This window comes from Aptenodytes patagonicus, chromosome 17 (assembly GCF_965638725.1).
Source record: "Aptenodytes patagonicus chromosome 17, bAptPat1.pri.cur, whole genome shotgun sequence".
NCBI classification, from domain to species: domain Eukaryota; kingdom Metazoa; phylum Chordata; class Aves; order Sphenisciformes; family Spheniscidae; genus Aptenodytes; species Aptenodytes patagonicus.
This window is the reverse complement of record NC_134965.1, coordinates 4,395,523-4,412,250: the sequence shown is the minus strand read 5'-3', so window position 1 is coordinate 4,412,250 and position 16,728 is coordinate 4,395,523. Positions and strand designations below refer to the sequence as shown.

Here is a 16,728-nt window from a genome sequence, read left to right as displayed (position 1 = left end):
CAATAAACGCTTGAGTTTGCATTTTGTCTTTACCAAATAGGGCAGGACTAGTTGCAAATAAAGTATCATCACAGGAGGTAAATAAACTCTGGAAGTGCCCCAGAATAAAGGGGGCTGCAGAGGAGCTCCAAAGAGCGTTGGACCTGAAAGCAGGGGCTGTCAAAAGGCTGATGATAAAGATGATGGACGAGAAAAGGGGCAAAGAAATTCAAGTTAATGTTCACTCCCCCAAGGGTTTCCAGTTGCTGGGGATCCAGAGGAGCTGTAGGACCGGCAGCAAGTCCCTTCTCCTCCCCGTGATGCTGCTTCGCGCTCCGGAGAGCCAAAGGGCACCCAAGGGAGCATTTAAGAGCAGCAGACAAATTTAACAACTACATTGCTGTGGTTGTTTCTAAGCAAGCGGCGAACTGTGGCCTTTGCTTCCTAAACAGCGGCTCTTTGCTATGTAAAGGAGCACAAACGTCGCTGGAAAGGAACAGCCCTAAACAACCCAGTCAAGCCGGACGCTGCTTCTTGCCCAGTGGCAGAAATGGCAGTGGTGGTTTTCAGGGGAAATAAAAAATTATCCCGGCTCCAGGAGAGGTAACTGCAGGTTAGAGTTGTATAAACCCAGCCGGTCATCTGCTTGCTGGAAAAATAATTTGTCAGGCATTTATTAGGATCAGTTTATTCCACTGCTGGTTCCCAATGGAAAGAACATTTTGGAACCCTTGTTACACAGCTCAGGAGCGGAAAACAGGGAGCGGCCAAGAAAATCTGAAAAATCTGTTTGCTGAGGGACACGAAGCCGTGCTGGGCTGAGAACGGGCAGGGGAGAGCCACTGCCTCCTGCCCAGAGGATGCTGCCCAGCCCCGGGCTCATGGGCAGGGGGAAGGCAGCGGGTGGAGGAGGGATCCTGCAGACACTCTGGGCCGGGTTTTGATGTTTGGGAAGGTGGAAATACCGGGGATGCTTTTTGCAGTGTGTGATCCCCTGGATATTGGTGGGAAGGGATGGGGGATACGTCCCCATCGTTGGCTATCCCTGCACAGAGCTGGACAAGATCTGCATGCCGGGAAAGGCATCAGCAAAGGTGCTGCTGGATGGGTGCTGTGTGGGGACGCAAGCAAACCCGAGGCCAAGCACGTAATATTCCCCACACTGAGACCAGACTAAAGCAAAGCCACCGAGCCCTCCAAGCATTTCAGTCCCACCAGCCCCAGGGGAATGGAGGGGTTTCCCTCCGTGACACCTAAGCGAGCCCTCGCACGCCCCTCGACACGCAAGGCGAGCACGGGGCTGAAACAAAACTCAAAAGCAACATGAATTGCTGCAGACCAATGCAGAGCCTCACCACAGGCAGTCCCTGGCAGAGAGGGGACACTGCAGCTTCAGAGGTTAGCAGACACGAGTTCAGCTCCTCGGTCCTCCTCATTTAATTGAAATGCACTGATTGATACCAGCTTATGACCTGGCTCACTTTTTAATGGAGATTCCTAGCCAAGGATCAAATTGGCTCTATAAATATTCATGAAATTAAGTCCAAGGCTGGGATGAATTATAGTCGCTCCACAGATGAGCAGAAGAGACTGTGGTGAAGAACTCGCCCGGGATCACACAGCAAAGTGAAGGGGCACGGACAGTGTCCCAACCACCGGCTGAGCTTCTCATCTTCCTCCTTCCCAGACTTTTCCCACACTGAGGAGCATCACCTCCTTTCAAAGGAGGGGGAATAAACAGACACAATGACAGGAAAACCCCATGTGTGTAATAATGCACCAGGGAAAAGCCCCTGGCTTCCACTCCCTGCCCTCGGCTGCAGCTCAGCAAAGCCCGCGTCTCCCCCGAAATGTGTCCTGACATCAGTAGGATCGTGCCGTGGGCACAGCAGCCATCTCGGCCATCCCTGCCGAGGACGCGGGGCTCGGGGAGCACCTTCCTGCTGGGGTTTGCAGCCGTTTGCAAGTCCCTCCACACATCGCCGGCGGTGCGGCTCCCAGACAAGCTGCCAGCCCTGGGTCCTGCTTGGGGCAGGGGCAACAGTTGCCGGCTGATACCAAAAATGCACAGGCTTCAGAAATTTGGAGAATGAGCACGTACTGCGAAAAGCCTCGTTCATCGCTATTCCCACACTTGCCGTCTTCTCCGGTTCAAAGCGGGCTCGTTTTATCGGGATTGCTAATGAAGGGAGAGCCAAGCGTGCGGGAGCCCCTTTGCTGAGCAGTGGGAGGGTAGCAGGCAGAGCCGGGGCGCACGCCCCCCACATTGTGTCGGGCAGGACCCGGCGACGAGGGACGGTGAAACAATTGCCCTGGCTCCCACCGAAAGCGACGGGCAGCCACCCAACGCTTGCAAGCCCAGCATAGCCAAAAACCAGTGCCCAGCAGGTATCTCCATAGGCAGGGTTCAGCATGGCTGCAAACCGCCGCGGAAAACCCCTCTTTCTCCCCAGCTCGCAGGGCGAGCCCGGGCTCCCCCAGCCGTGGTCATGAACTCGACCCTCCTGCCTCCCCCTGACCGTGCTGCCAGCCCAGGGCCACCCCATGTCACCCACAAAGCGGAGGGGACCCGCACTCACATCTGTCCCTCGGGGGTGTAGGTGGAGCCGGTGATGCTGAACTCGTGCAGGCTGCACTGGGTGCCCTCCACCTTCTCCATAATGAACATCTGCAAGGGGGAAAGATGGAGACACAGCGTTAGGCAGCTATTTTTCGGTACAACCCATGTGCCCAGCCGGGAGACCCACCAGCCGGTACCATCCCAGCAATGGCCCCGCCGGCACCGGGCTCAGCCCCCTCCCTGGTCGCCCACCGCTCCTGGCCGTCCCCGAATCCTTCCAGCTCTCCCCTGCCTTTTTCATGTTCGCCTCCTCCAGCTCTTTTTGTTTTTTCCATCGGAGAGGAGCGATGCTGAGCCAGTTCCTAAGAAGGTGCCTGTGTTTTTCTTGGAGCAGAGAAGGAACCGGGTCCGGGTTTCTGCTCCTGCCTCGGCTGCCCTGGAAAGCCTCCGCAGGGCAGGATCTGACCAGCCAGGAGCTGTGGGAAGGGGCTGCCCCTGCCGCCCTTTTCCAGCCAGCTCTCAGCCACCAGCTCGCCTTGTGCATTACTGGGATCGCAGCTCGGCACTGGCAGTGTGGCAGCTCAGTAATAAAGCCCCAGGAAGCCATAGAAGTCCCATACACTCTCTTTTTAGCGATTTTTGCCTTTCAAACTCCTTCCAGTTTCTCTCTTGCTGCTACAGTGAGAGCAACAAAACAAAAAAAACCCGAAAATACAGTAAAAATTCCCCCTTCTCCCCAAGCTCCCCCAATGCCCCCTTGCACAGCCCACCCTTCGGGGCACCTCCAGCGGCAGCAAGAGCAGTGCCCGACCCCAGCCGGGGCAACAGTTCGGCCACGCTCATTTCTGCTTAATCATTATTTATGACACACGCTTCAGCAAAAAAGTAACATAATAAATAAAAAAAATTGGTTTGATGAATGTGTTTCCCCGGCCGCAAGCGCCTGTGGGGAGCAGCCAGGAGGGAGGATGGCTGCAGGAAAGCGATGTCCTCGGCTCTACAGACCTGCTCGACGGCTCCAGAAAATGGGTGTAGGGGCAACTGTCCCTCTCCACCCTGTCTCAAATAATTTATTTTCCCTATCTATTTTCCTCTGGTCATTTGAGATGTTCCGCAGGAGAAATTGGGAAGCATCGCTCAGCACCAGAGATGCAACGGCTCTGGGTACCATGCACTTCTCTCCCCTCTGCGCTTCCTCCAGCAACTAACAGAGGTTAATTTACTATTATTATTAATTATTGTTAATAATACAAGGACACCCCACCAGTGCAGACACGTTGACTGGTGGGTGTGAGACCTCCCCATGCAGCCCAGTATCCCCAGGTGCAGGCTTAGGGCCAAGCCAAGAAAAAAAGGTCAAGCTCGGGGAAGCACGTTTATGGCAGGTTTAGCACCAGGACACCTCGGCGGGTTGTCTCACCTCCGTATTTTACAGGTTTGGGCAAATCAAAGCAGGAGGTTCAAAGCATATGTCTCCTATGTAAACATTTCTGAGCCCAAAGCAACCTCCCCACAGCCCCACAGCTTCATAGCTATTTGCAGATACCCCATTTGCTGGGCTATTGCCCTCAGCTCCTTTCCCAGAGCCCTTCCTCGAGGCCCCTCAGCATCCCTGAAGAAAATCACAAGCCAAAGGGTTGCAGAAGAGACTCGGGACATCCCAGGCCCTCCGCTGAGGCACTGAGCTCCTCTGGCAGGAGCTGCAAACACTAATGCGTGAAGGACCTTGATAAAGAAAGCCGAAACGCATCGCATCTCCTTCAGCGACTGAATTGCGCCGAGATGGTGGACTCCAGGAACAGAGATGAAGTGTGGCTGAAACTTCCCAAAGTGGAGGCTTCTGCAACACCAAAAGGGACCTTCGAAGGGTGAGCATCCTTCATCTCTTTTTAAGATGTCCAACACCATCGGCCTTCCAGAGAGCCAAAATCTCCCGGTCTCTTCAGAAAATGGACTCCTGCACTCAGAAATGCCAACCGGACCCTTATTTATTAAAAAACCTGAAAGCATCCACCCCAGCCACTGGTGGTTTTGCCTGATATGGGCCTGTTTGTTTTCAAATGCTCACAGCTACAAAACAATTACTACTTTCACAATAGCAACTTTCTTATTAAAAAAGGAAAAGAAAAAAAAAAAAAATCATTCCAAGCCCTTTATTTTTCCATGCCTATTTAAAAAGGTGCTGCGTAACCCACAGCAACCAGAGGTTATATCAAATTTCCTGCCTGCTCCCGGCTTGCGTGACTGGCAGAGCGAGGGGGCGGCTGGCGGATTGCAAAGGTTTTTTGGCGCAATGTTTCAGCAGATTTCTAGGCTGAAAAGGGGGCAGGTTTGCAGGCAGTGGAAACAGTCCAGAGGAAATAGCTGTGTCTTGATCCACAAAGAGGACAGGTATGGTTCCCATCACAAAAATAATATAAATAATAACAGGAGCAATAGCAGGAGGTGGCAAAGCTGTGCGCCGCAGCTCGGCTGGGCGGTTTGGGGAGGCTGCTGAAGAGAGGTGCTCACAGAGGGGCTGCCCGACCTCTTGCACTGCCACGGTGAACACCAGCTCCAGCATCCAGCAAGGGGAACCCAGCCAGCACCCCGCAGGGCTTCGCCCTGCTCACCCCCCCCTGCCCTTAACCCTTCCAAAATCACGCCGGCGATTTGGAGTTTTAATGCAACAGAGAGATGGAAAGGAAAATGTTACTATGCGCTTATGGAAGAGCGCACCCTGCTCCTCCTCTCCCGCAGATCTTGCCTGGCCCCAACGCTGTATCACACAGCCGGACGCTGCCGGCGTGTATTTTTAGAAAGCAAAGGGCACTCACAGCTGCACTGTCCCCAGAGCAGCACAGGGCATCTGGCTGCAGGCTCACGGGGAAGAGAGATGCGAAGGATACATCTCCACATTTCTGTATTTTCTGTAGTATCTTTAAAAAAAACTACTCATCAAAAGGCAGACAAGATAGGATTGCTGTCTGGAGTAGTGAGAGGCTGTAATCATCAGTCATTTATCCATCAATCAGCCCACGGATCAGCATCATTTTCCTCCTGCGCTGGAAGAGGCCCTGGCCGACAGGTACCCACCGGCAACTGCCACAGCCGGCGGCTCGGTCAAAGCCCCTGGGAAACCCCCAGCAAGGTCTCCCATTAATTAGTGACCAGTTTAGACGGACAAAACTGCTGAATCAAGGCACAGTGTCCTGGTGATTAAAAAGCAAATAGCGCCCACACAGCTCCTGGGCGGCTGCACCGGGGACAGGAGTTTGCACGTCCAGGCTCTGCTACAAGGTTTATTGAAAATAAACCCCTTTCTGCTGTTGTTCCCCAAAACACCAGCCATCTCGGAGACAGCCAAACGTCACCAGCCACCTCCCTCTCCTGGACACGGGGTGCCAGCATCTCCCCGCTCCAGCCCCGTCCTGCTCTGCCCCACGCAGCAGCAGCCCTGAGCCCACGCAGCCACACTCGCATCTCCGCTTCGGGTCCTGACTTTCAAACGCCACCCTCGTGCTCCTGGAAAATTAAGTCACGGTGCATAAAAGGGTGCTGCAACTTTTAGGAGACTGATTTAAATGCGCAAGAGCAGAGCTACAATGCCTCTCTGCCCCCTTCTCCCCCTGCCAGACTCCCATCACGCCCATCTGCACGGTTATTTAATGGTTGGGAGAAGGCTGTCCCTGGTTGCTCCGCACCGTGGGCCGGGTGAGATGGTGGTCTCGGAGACCCCCAGTTGACCATAAGGTGAGCGACACAAATCACAGGTTTAATCTGATTTACTAAGTGGGTTTGCGGCTTTTCTGCGTTACTGAAGAGCTGTAACCTCTGGCAGACTCGAGGCCAGAGCAAAAGCACCAAAGTCTGGGCCACCCCAGATGGACGAGGCCCCCGGCACAAAGCCCTTCAGTGGGCGCTTAACACCCACGAGCATTTGGGGGACACCGCTTCGCCCATGCTGACCGCATGGCATCCCTATGCATCCTGCTGAGCTGGCTCAGCCGGCACCTTGGCCACGAGTCCTGGGCGCCGAGCAGGACCCCGAGCCGGCAGTGCAGCCCTTAAAAAAGAGCTGAGGGTTTTAAAACAGACTTGAAGCCTTTCAAGAGTCACTTTACACCTCTCCAGACCTGACGCCGGCAGCGAGACGTAAAGGGCAAGCACCGCTCGGCAGCATACCCTGTGGCCAAACAGCCGCGCTCACCCAAATTAAATGTCTGCGTCAATTAAATCTCACTCAATTAATACATTTCTTCAGGTTATCGATAGGCTTTTGTTGACTTTTGCACCCCTGTAGCTGAGCCGGCTGCTCGATGCAGGAACACGTCCAGGACACGCCAACAGCCGCCCAGCGCAAATATTTACCCACCCGCCGCTTGGCAGAGCCGACGGCAGCCTCCGTACTGCCTGCGTCAACGCGGGAATCCCTGTCCGTTAAACATTGACAGCCGTGTCTGTGTGTCCTGAGGCCAGCCTGGCTCTCGGTATCACGCCCTGGGAGTCAGGATTCAGCCAAGTGAATAACACGGACATCAGAAGGGGGTTGCGGGGAGACGGGGTGGAGGATACATGGAATTTTGAACTGAATTTTTTTTTTTTTTTTTCCCCCCAAATGTGCTGCTTTGCAAATTTTAACTTGGACCAATTCAGGGCTGATTGAAGCTAAAAACCTCATGAGTGCTGCTGCCCCACTCTGTCACCCTCCTGCCCTCTCCCTGTCTCAGATCGCTAATCCTGCTTCTCCCAACTGCACCACACCGGGGGAGACGGTGGCACTTCTGCCCTAGTTCAAGGAGCAGATCCTCCAGTAGGAAGTAGTTTGGGGAAGACAGGATCACGTCCTACCTCTCCTTCTGCAGTCTGCAGAGCTAAAGAGACCCCAAACGCTGGAGGTCACCCTTTACTCACTTCCCTGCATCCTGGGGGCAGAAAATCAGCAGTGTCCTGTGGTTCGGCCAGGGGCGGCACACACCGCTCTGAGCTCCACACTGCTGCAGCCCACCAGAGTGGATGTGCTTTGGCCACTTGGTCCCAACAGCCCAAAAATGAAAACCCAAAAATTGAGGAGGTAGGAACAAATTCGCCATTGTCCTGGCATGAAAATCAACCCATAAAAAATAACCCCTGGTATTAATACGAAAGCGGTGTGAGCACGTGCCTGGGAATGCCCAGCTGATAAGCAGGAGGCATTGCCCCATCCCAGCAGAGCTGCATTTCTGGCACCCACCCGCACCATCACCATGGGCTCAGCACCAGAAACCTGAGGGATGGCAAACGCAACGCGAGCCGGCCACGTCCCCACAGCCCCGGGGGCAGGACCTGCTGGTGTCCCCTGGGCTGCTTTTTGGGCAGGGCTGGTGAGAACCTTCTCCTCATGGAAGATGTGGGCAGTTTGGTCACTGCCTCGTTCCAGCGATGTCTTGTTTTAAATCATTTACAGGGCAGAAATATCAGACATTTCCAGTCATCTGTAGTTTGTGCCGAGCAAACCAGTGGCCAAAGCCCGTGGCCAACTTGCAGCACGGTCACGGCTTCCCACCATGCTACCCAAGTGTCAGAGAGGAGGGACGGTGGCCAGGTCCATTTTTCCCCACAGCAACACATTTTCCAAGGTTCTCCTATAAAACCAACGCGCCAAGGCCATGAAAAAAAGCTTTCCTGAGACTTGAGGATTAATGGGGAAACTGAGAAGTACTCAGATGGTCCAGGCTTTCCTAACAAGTCACCTCCCCGGTCAGGCACACGGGAACAAAGCTCTTTGGTAAACCAGGAGCCTTCGACCTCTTTGCCAAACCACCCCAGGGCTCCCTCCGTCAGAAGTGCTTTTTGGTCTGAGCCCAGCTGCACACCACTGCGGATGGCAGACCTTCCGCCAGGTGAGGACGGGTAACCGAAGCACCGTTTCACCGGGTCACGGGCATCTTCTCTTGACCCCTGGATTTCTGCACGAGTTCATCATGGCCAGCTGGACCCACGCGTTGCACTGACCCTCCAAGTTTTGGCCTCACAGGTCCAGGCTTTGTAATTTTGCATGGTCCAGGATTTCTCACTGGTTTGGTTAAAAACAAGGGGAAAACAGGCAAAAGAGCAGAGCAGGCTGATTGCATTGGCTTCTCCAGGAGCTCTATCTCAACGTCACATCCCAGCAGGAAGAAATGCTCTCTGGAGAGGGAGCCCTGAAGTAAGTCTGCAACACAGCACCTCCAAACTGGTGTGCTCGTTAAAGTGAGTCTTCTAATTACAACCATGCCAAGAGAAGCCATAAACATTGACCCTGGTCAGGCAGAGAGGAAGCTCAAGGCTTCCTATAAACCACCTTCCATGCCCACCTTCAAATTCCTAACATGAAACAAGTCTGGTGAGAACAGCAAAGCCCGTCACCCCAGGATGGGGATGGAGCAGTGCAGAGTGCTCGGGGGCTTACAGAGCACCCCCCCCATGCACCCCAAAACACCCCCGGCACTCACCCGGCAGACGGACATCTGGTTGGTGGTGAGTGTGCCGGTCTTGTCAGAGCAGATGACGGAGGTGCAGCCCAGGGTCTCCACCGAGGGCAGGCTCCGGACGATGGCGTTCTTCTTGGCCATGCGGCGCGTGCCCAGCGCCAGGCAGGTGGTGATGACGGCCGGGAGGCCCTCGGGAATGGCAGCCACCGCCAGTGCCACCGAAATCTTGAAATAGTAGATGGCCCCCCGAAACCAGGAGCCCCCGTGGACAGGGTCGCTGAAGTGGCTGACATTGATGACCCAGACGGCGATGCACACTAGGAAAATCACTTTGGAGAGCTGCTGGCTGAACTCGTCCAGCTTCTGCTGCAAGGGGGTCTTCTCGGGCTCTGTCTCCACCATCTGGTTTCGGATCTTCCCAATCTCTGTGTACACCCCTGTTGCAATGACGACCCCTACGGCCTTCCCAGCTGCGATGTTGGTGCCCTGGGAGGGAAGAAAGGGACCAGAGTGGATATGTGGGCATGAAACCTCTTGGCCTGAGCCGGGAAATGGGTTGCTTGTTGTGAAAGGAGAGCAAGAGATCTTGGTTAAGGGGAAAATGAGACATCCTGGGATTTTATATAAACCCACTCTACAGCAGCAGGAGACCCTCCTGAGAGCTCTCTTGCCCCTCAAGGACTTGACTTCTGCCCAAGAGGAGCATGAGCAAGGAGGAAACCCAAATTTGCAATACCTCCAGGCTCAACCACAAACTTTCTCCCCATCCGTAATGCATCCTACTTGACGGAAAACCTGCTGAGATTACCCAAGGCATTTAAGGGCGTCATATGCCACAGCCCAAATGAAATCCCATGGAAGCAGGTCCTCATTTTTATGGATTTGGGGCTCTTTTTGTGGATTCAGGGCTTTCTCATGCAGGCATTCCCTTTCACTGCTCAGAGATCTCCCGTGTCCATCAGCCTCTTCACTTGGCGGCTCTTTGGAAAACCACAGGAGAGGTGGGGACAGGCATAAGGGACTTACGGAGAAAAGCATGTTCTTCTTGTCCTGGTTGACAGCCCGGGGGTCGGGGATGGGGTCAGCATGTTTGATCACCGACACAGACTCCCCTGCCAAGACAAGAGGGGGGGAGATGAACCACCCGTGTTTCCTCTCCAGCATCTGCTCAACGCTGTTACGAGCCTGCATTACAACCCCTGCGGCTTTCTAAAGCAGCACTTTGCCACAAAACCATCAAAACATCCACCATGGGGATGTCAGAACTGGGCCAAGGTGCTCTGAAGATGAGGGCTGCAGAAAAAGGACCTGTGCGGATCGCTAGCGGCCACAAGCTTCCGTACAGCCCAACGGGATGGGGCCAAATCCCCGCTCCAGGGAGCCCGCTGGCTTGCAGCACAGGTTTGCACAGTCAGATGGGGTTCGTAGGGCAGCACAGCAGGAAAGGTGCCCAAAGCCCTTCTGCTGAAGGTTTATGTTTTGTTCTTTGCAGATTTGCCCTTTTGCTGCACCTCCTTTTGCCCTTGGAGAGCTAAGTTAATGCAAAGCCACTTTTCAAGGAGGCTGGGCTCCTTCCCCTGTGTTTTTAACATTTTTTCTGATTGCTTTTCCTTCCCTGCTGCCATCTCCTAACTCGATGCCTTTACAAAATCATGCACGAGAGCTGAAATACTGGAAGCCCTTTTAGTTGGCTGATCATTCACCGGCCTTCCCTGACAGCAGAGAAAGAGAATTTTTGAAATATCATAGATTATCAGCTTTAAGGGTTTTTCCAGTGCTCTAAAAAAAGCCCCAAATATTGTCACCTCTCCCTGAAGTTGCGAGGCCTCGTGCACCAGCGGTGATCATGCGACGGCTGCACGGGGGGAGCATGGGCAGGGACTGAGAGCCCCTCATGAAACCCCACGTGTTGCACAGGAAAGCCCCATGCTTTGCGTTTTGCAGGAGGGATGCCCAAGCACCGGGCACATCTCACCTATGCCATGACTTTTAGATGGTGCTGGGACCTCCCCAGGTTCTCAATCTCCTTCTCCCACCCATTTCCCACCCCGGCAAAGCACTTAGCCCACTGTCAGCCCCGAAATTTGGCTTGGGGCAGGTGGCAGAGGGAAAGCTCTGCCTTCAGCAGCCACCTCCACCCCACCGCGCCTGCACGCACCTGTGAGGATGGACTGGTCGACCCGCAGGGTGGTGGACCGGATTTCGATGATCCGGATGTCCGCCGGCACCTTGTCGCCAACTACAAGGGCAAGAGCAGAGCAGCTCCGTCAGGCGGGACCGGCAGCGCCCGTCGCCCGGGGGAGGGGGGACGGCAAACCCTGAACACACCAGCACAGCCAAGCTCTGCCCCAAGGCTTGGGGCCACTGGTTTGCACCTCGGTTCCTGCTGTCTCCCCTCGTTTGCTATTTCAACTGTCCGGTCTCCAGGGCAGGGACTGGCTTTTGCTGAGAATCACTATGTCCCTACGCAGTGCGGGTGCACGGCAGCACCCAGCCTGCAGCAACGAGGGGTCCAGCCCATGGTAAACCAGGGTCCTGCCCCGGGATGCCTCCTTTCTGCACGTAAAGCTTCATTTTGTATGTCTGTCATTTACAAGTCAAAAAAAGAAAGCTGGAAAGAGGCGCCATCAGTTGCAATCAGACATCGGGCAGTGCAGTGATGGGACCTTGCGGAATTTCTAATTTTAGGGGATTACCTTGCACAAAAGCAGCCAGCCCGGGGAGCTGGCAGCAGCGCTGAGGCCGAGGGGGTTACTCGTGCCATGCCAGGTGCCCTCCACCCTCTCCCATGGACCGACCGCATGTTTCAAGCATCACCTCCCCATGCAAAATTCGGCAGGAGCGAGCGCTGCCCCGTCCCTGCTGCACATGGATGCTGCCGGGGCGGGTGACCTGCCTGCCAGCCCTGCCCATCACCTTCCCCGGCTGCCACCCGAGCAAAACTAACTGTGCTTTGAGCCCGGTTTGCCAGGACAAGCAGCAAAGGCAGGAGCTCTGCACGGGGCAGCCGGGTGAGCAGAGGACATGAGTGGGGTCCCAGCAAGCCCCCATGTCCCACCCGCCTGGGCTGCACCTCTGCAATGACATGCGCTCCTCCGCCGCAGCTGGGACCCCCTTAACCATCACAAGCAGAGAGCACCCGCATCCCTCCTCCTGCCAGCGAGCGGGCAGGAGGGCAGGTATCTTCTGTCTTCTTTTTGGAGCGGAGCCACAGCAGTTAGAGGTGCAGGCGCGCTGTCCTCAGGGCAGCAAGCACCACACTCTCTGCCCTCCAGCCAAATCCTGGCGTGGCCCTGCCTGCTGCCCCGCATCACCTGCCCCACCACATCCCCGTCTCCCCTCCTCCCTGCAAAACCCCCAAAACATCCCCATTTTGGAGCAGCCCAAGCCTCCCAATGCCACTATTATCCCCGTTTCAGGGCTCTGTCAACTGGAAGCTGTTGACACTGGAAGACCTTTCGTGGCCGAGACAAATAGCCATCCATGGGTCTCCTGGCACAGCACGGTGGTTATGGGTGGAAGCAGCCCCATCAACTGAGAGCCACTGATCACCACCCACCAAGGCGCATGTGCTTCCTTAAAAAAACCCATTTAAAGCTGCTTTTCCCGCTGGGTTTCTTCCTCCCAGCTCTTCCTCCCGCTCCCTTATCAGCTGGACACAACCGCGCTCCGGCGTTTCGGAAATATTGAGGCAGAGAGAGCCCTGGCTCACAGCACCTTACATCACGTTACACAACACTGCCGGCTTGGCCGCTAAGGATCATCTCAAATCCCAGACTTTAACGAGCGCTTCCTCCCAGGGCTCGTAAAACCTCTCCCCGAGCGCAGCGGGAGGGGGGCTGGCACCGCTCCACCGCTCAGCCATTTATTCCAGCTGCAGACGCGAGGGCTCTTGGATGCGTTGTGCAACATCTGCCGTCCGGCCAGACCTGCCCCGCTCCCCATTCACACCCATTTTGGGGGGGCTGAACTGGGGCGTACTAAGCACGGGGACTCACAGACCCTCCCAAATGTTTCCCTCAGACTTTGCAGCTGCTTGAGGGAGCCGGAGCACCTTAAAAGGAGCAAAGAGCTCCTCTTCCCCCCTGGGAAAGGTGGGGAGGGTTTGCAAACATTAGCTCAACCTGCAGATGAAAAATCTGTTGCCAGCATCTAGAGACAGCGTCGAGCCCTGGTGCCATGGGGGTAGTGCCATCCGCTCAAGGGCAGATAGTGCGATAGCATCCCAAGAGACTCGCACGGTGCAGGATAGACGTACGACCTGGCAGCTGCCATTAGCCAGCTATTAAACATGCACTGATCACCCAAGCACTGCAAGTCTCCCCCGTGCCAAAAGCCAAGGGAAAGAGAGGAAAACGGGAGGCAACGCTCCCCGAGCAAAGCAGGAGCGGGCAGGTGGTGCAGCACCTGACGGAGCTCCCTGGGCAATGCCCTGCCCGCGCTTTTTGGGCAAGGCAGAAAGCTGGTGCTGCAGCCGAATTTAATCCCTGTTGCAGCTGCCTGCACGAGGACTCACCTTGATTGCCTTGTTACAAAAGAGCAAAAATCAGCTGGGTTTAAACAGCTTGCCAACTTGCAACCATCATTCCCCTCTTGTCTTATAGTAGCAGGTTTTCTGCTCCCTCCTGCCAAATTTCTTGCATTTGCACATGCAAACAGAAGCCAGTCCCTCCTGCCTGCACTGTCCCTGCCATCCCCAGGATGTCACCTGGATGTCCGCTGCACATTCAAAGCTATTGCTCCTGGTGCACTTTCCTATCAGGCAGCCTGACGGCATCCTCGCCACTTGCTATAACCTCCTAAACCCATTAAAATTAAATTTGCTAATTAATTTGCTAATAATTTGCAAACTCCTCCAGAGGAGAGCTCGGCTCTTTCCCTCCCAGGCGTGATGCTGATTGTGCCATTAAAAAGTAATATTCGGCCGCTGATGGACAGGCAGCAAGCACTTAATTTGGGGAAAGATGGCAGAATTTAATTAATTAATAATTAATTAATTTAATTAAAGGCCAGGTCAGCAGCTGGAGTGCATTGCTGGAGCTGGCTTGGGAGCACCGCCAGCTCACCCAGCTGAGGATCTGGCCGGCACTCCTCCGCTTGATCCTCACTGCCTTATTTTTACATTCATCTTCCAGCTGAAGCCCAACTGGAAGACATAAATAACAGCGAGCTGGCTGGGCACGGGAGGGATTGCAGCATGTTTCCACTAGCAGGGCCACGAGGAGGAAAGGAGAGGATTAGTTTTGCGGCTCTGGGGGTTTACGGCATCGTTTAACGAACAAACAAAATGGCATAATTGAAATGCATCCTCTTTAGCTCTGGTGGGGCAGGCAGGAGAACCCCCCAGGCATCCTTCGCTGAATGCAAAACCCCGACAGAAGGGCTGGGGGGGACAATCTGACCGGGGAGGCAAAAGCACCCTGCAGCCGGTCCCCTCTGCCTCTCGCCCTCCCCGAATAACAAACCCCAGTTACCAAGGAAGCCTGCCCACGCAGGGAGGACCAGCGCCGCTGCCTGCAGCGTTGAAACCCCCCTGCACTGGCGGCACTCGCCTGGCACCGCCGGAGCGGCACCCAGCACCGGCCCTTCACCCACGCCTTGTCCGGGGGATGCATGTGGGACAGCCGCTTCCAGAGAGAATCTGGCGGAAAATTAAAAGTTCTTCCAGTTCTTCCAGAAAACGGGGAAACCCTCCCGAGACACAAAACCTGCGCCAGAAATACACACTATTTTTTTTCTTTTCTGCTGTTCTCTACTACTCTATGCTCAGGGCGAAGCCTCAGCAGGCTGATGAGCCCCAACCTTGGCCCAAATCATTTCACCTCTCTGGATTTGAGAAGAGAAACTAAGATCTCAACTGTACAACAACAAGGTGACTCGGTGGCTGTGCCTCCAGAGGAGACGTGCCGGGATGTTGAGGCAGAGCCCTCCCACCACCAGGACCATGGGGTGCTCGTCACCGAAGCCCCCTGGCCAGCACCACCTCCCCATCCCACCCCATGCCCTTGGGTGACGGCACCCTACCTGCCACCTCCACGATGTCCCCGGGGACAATGTCCCGGGCGCGGATCCGCTGCACCCCGCTGCGGTCGGCACGGATCACCTTCCCCATCTCGGGCTCATACTCCTTCAAGGCTTCGATGGCACTCTCGGCGTTTCTCTCCTGTAAGCAGAGGAGGAGCAGAGCTGCTGGCGGTGGGGTTGCTGGTGCTGGCAGGCTCCTTCCCCACCCTCTGCGAAGACAGGAGCACCCAAACCCCAGCCCTGGCTTTGGCGTCCATTTGCACCATGGATGGGGCAAGTGCCACGTCCTCTTCAGCAGCTCTGAAATGGTCCCCGCTGGCTTAAATCACACCAGGTCCTGGGCACTGCATGGATCTTTGGGCTTGATTTTCTCATTCTTGGTTTGGGAAGCAGCATATCCCACCCAGATGTATTTTTCCCCACCCAGCAACCCTACCTCATATCAAGCTGCAGATAAATAAATGGCCTTAAAGAGAATATGTACAAGAAGAGGAGCATCGCTGGCTGAGGCGTTTACTCATCCCCCAGGAGGGATACAGCAAGGCGAGGGGCAGCAGCCACCATGGCTTTCTGGTAGACAGGGCAAAAAGCTTCCCTTGGAAAATGCATTTGGCCACGGCCAGGAGACAAGCAGCGTTTGCCTGGATGGCAAGTAAGTGCAAGATCCTAAACTCCAAACTGCAAAAGTTGCCAAAGAAAGATTGAAGGAACAAGCCAAGAGGCAGCCAATGACTGAGCATCTGCACTGGGGCACGGGGCAGCACGGCCCACGTGAAAATTGAACTTTTGAGAAACGAGTTTCTAACAGCAAGAAGCAACCAGACCTTCAAATGAAGCGTCTCAGCCATGTGGAGCAGAGACCTGCGGGGCAGGCGGGCTGGGGCTGCGACTTACCTGCCACACACCCACCACGGCATTGGCAATCAGGATCATAATAATGACGATGGGCTCCACGAACGCCGTCGTGGTCTCCTCTCCTTCTTCAAACCAGGCCAGGATCTGGTAGGCAAGAGAAGAGAAGGACCACAATGCGGTTGAAACAACAAGCGCCACCATTTTCAGAAGAAGGACAACACAAGAGCCAACCAACGTGTGGTGTTTGCTGGAGAGAAGACAACCCAGAGTGGTGGCCAGCCCACCACAGCTTGGTTTAAAGCGTGAACTTGCCATATCCCACTGCCGGTGCTTAACTCAGGTGCCTCCACTCTTCTTCCGGGAATAACCTAATGCATCAAATGAGCAGGGCTGGAGCAAACGGCCACGCAAAGTCTGGATGAGTATTTGCACCAGGAAACCATCTATTTTTGTTTAGTGCACCCAGGGGGAGACCATGGCCATGAGCAGATGAGCGGGGAGACCAGGCAGCACTGCCTGCTTCTCAAACAGACACTGCCAGCAACAGCTGGGCAGCCACTGCGGTCGCTGTCTGCAGCACGGTCAGCCTCCGAGAAGGCCCTCCTGGGCAGAAGTTAAGCTATGCAATACGAGTAATTGATGCAGTAAGAGCAGCTCTGCAGAGCAGGAACTAACCTCGTGGCTTCTTACCACCCTGAGCCCCCTCTCCATCCCACAAAGACCTCATACCATGATACAAACGAAGCACACACTCACACACACGCGCACGCAAATATTTTCACTCCATTTAACTGCTTGTTGACCTGCGCTGTGTCAACATAGCAACACCTCGCTGCTCTGTGGCAGAGGCACCGGCACAAAGAACCTCTGACACAGGGG

The 16,728-nt window shown here is 55.0% G+C and overlaps 1 protein-coding gene across 1 annotated transcript in view; it reads right to left on the bottom strand.

The window, feature by feature from the left end:
- Positions 1 to 16,728, bottom strand: part of ATP2A3 (ATPase sarcoplasmic/endoplasmic reticulum Ca2+ transporting 3) — a 60,647-nt gene that overhangs the window by 20,502 nt on the left and 23,417 nt on the right. The window contains 6 exon segments of the mRNA XM_076354316.1: positions 2,559 to 2,647; positions 8,992 to 9,456; positions 9,997 to 10,082; positions 11,129 to 11,209; positions 14,995 to 15,133; positions 15,889 to 15,993. Coding sequence (XP_076210431.1) covers positions 2,559 to 2,647; positions 8,992 to 9,456; positions 9,997 to 10,082; positions 11,129 to 11,209; positions 14,995 to 15,133; positions 15,889 to 15,993 — 965 coding nt within the window.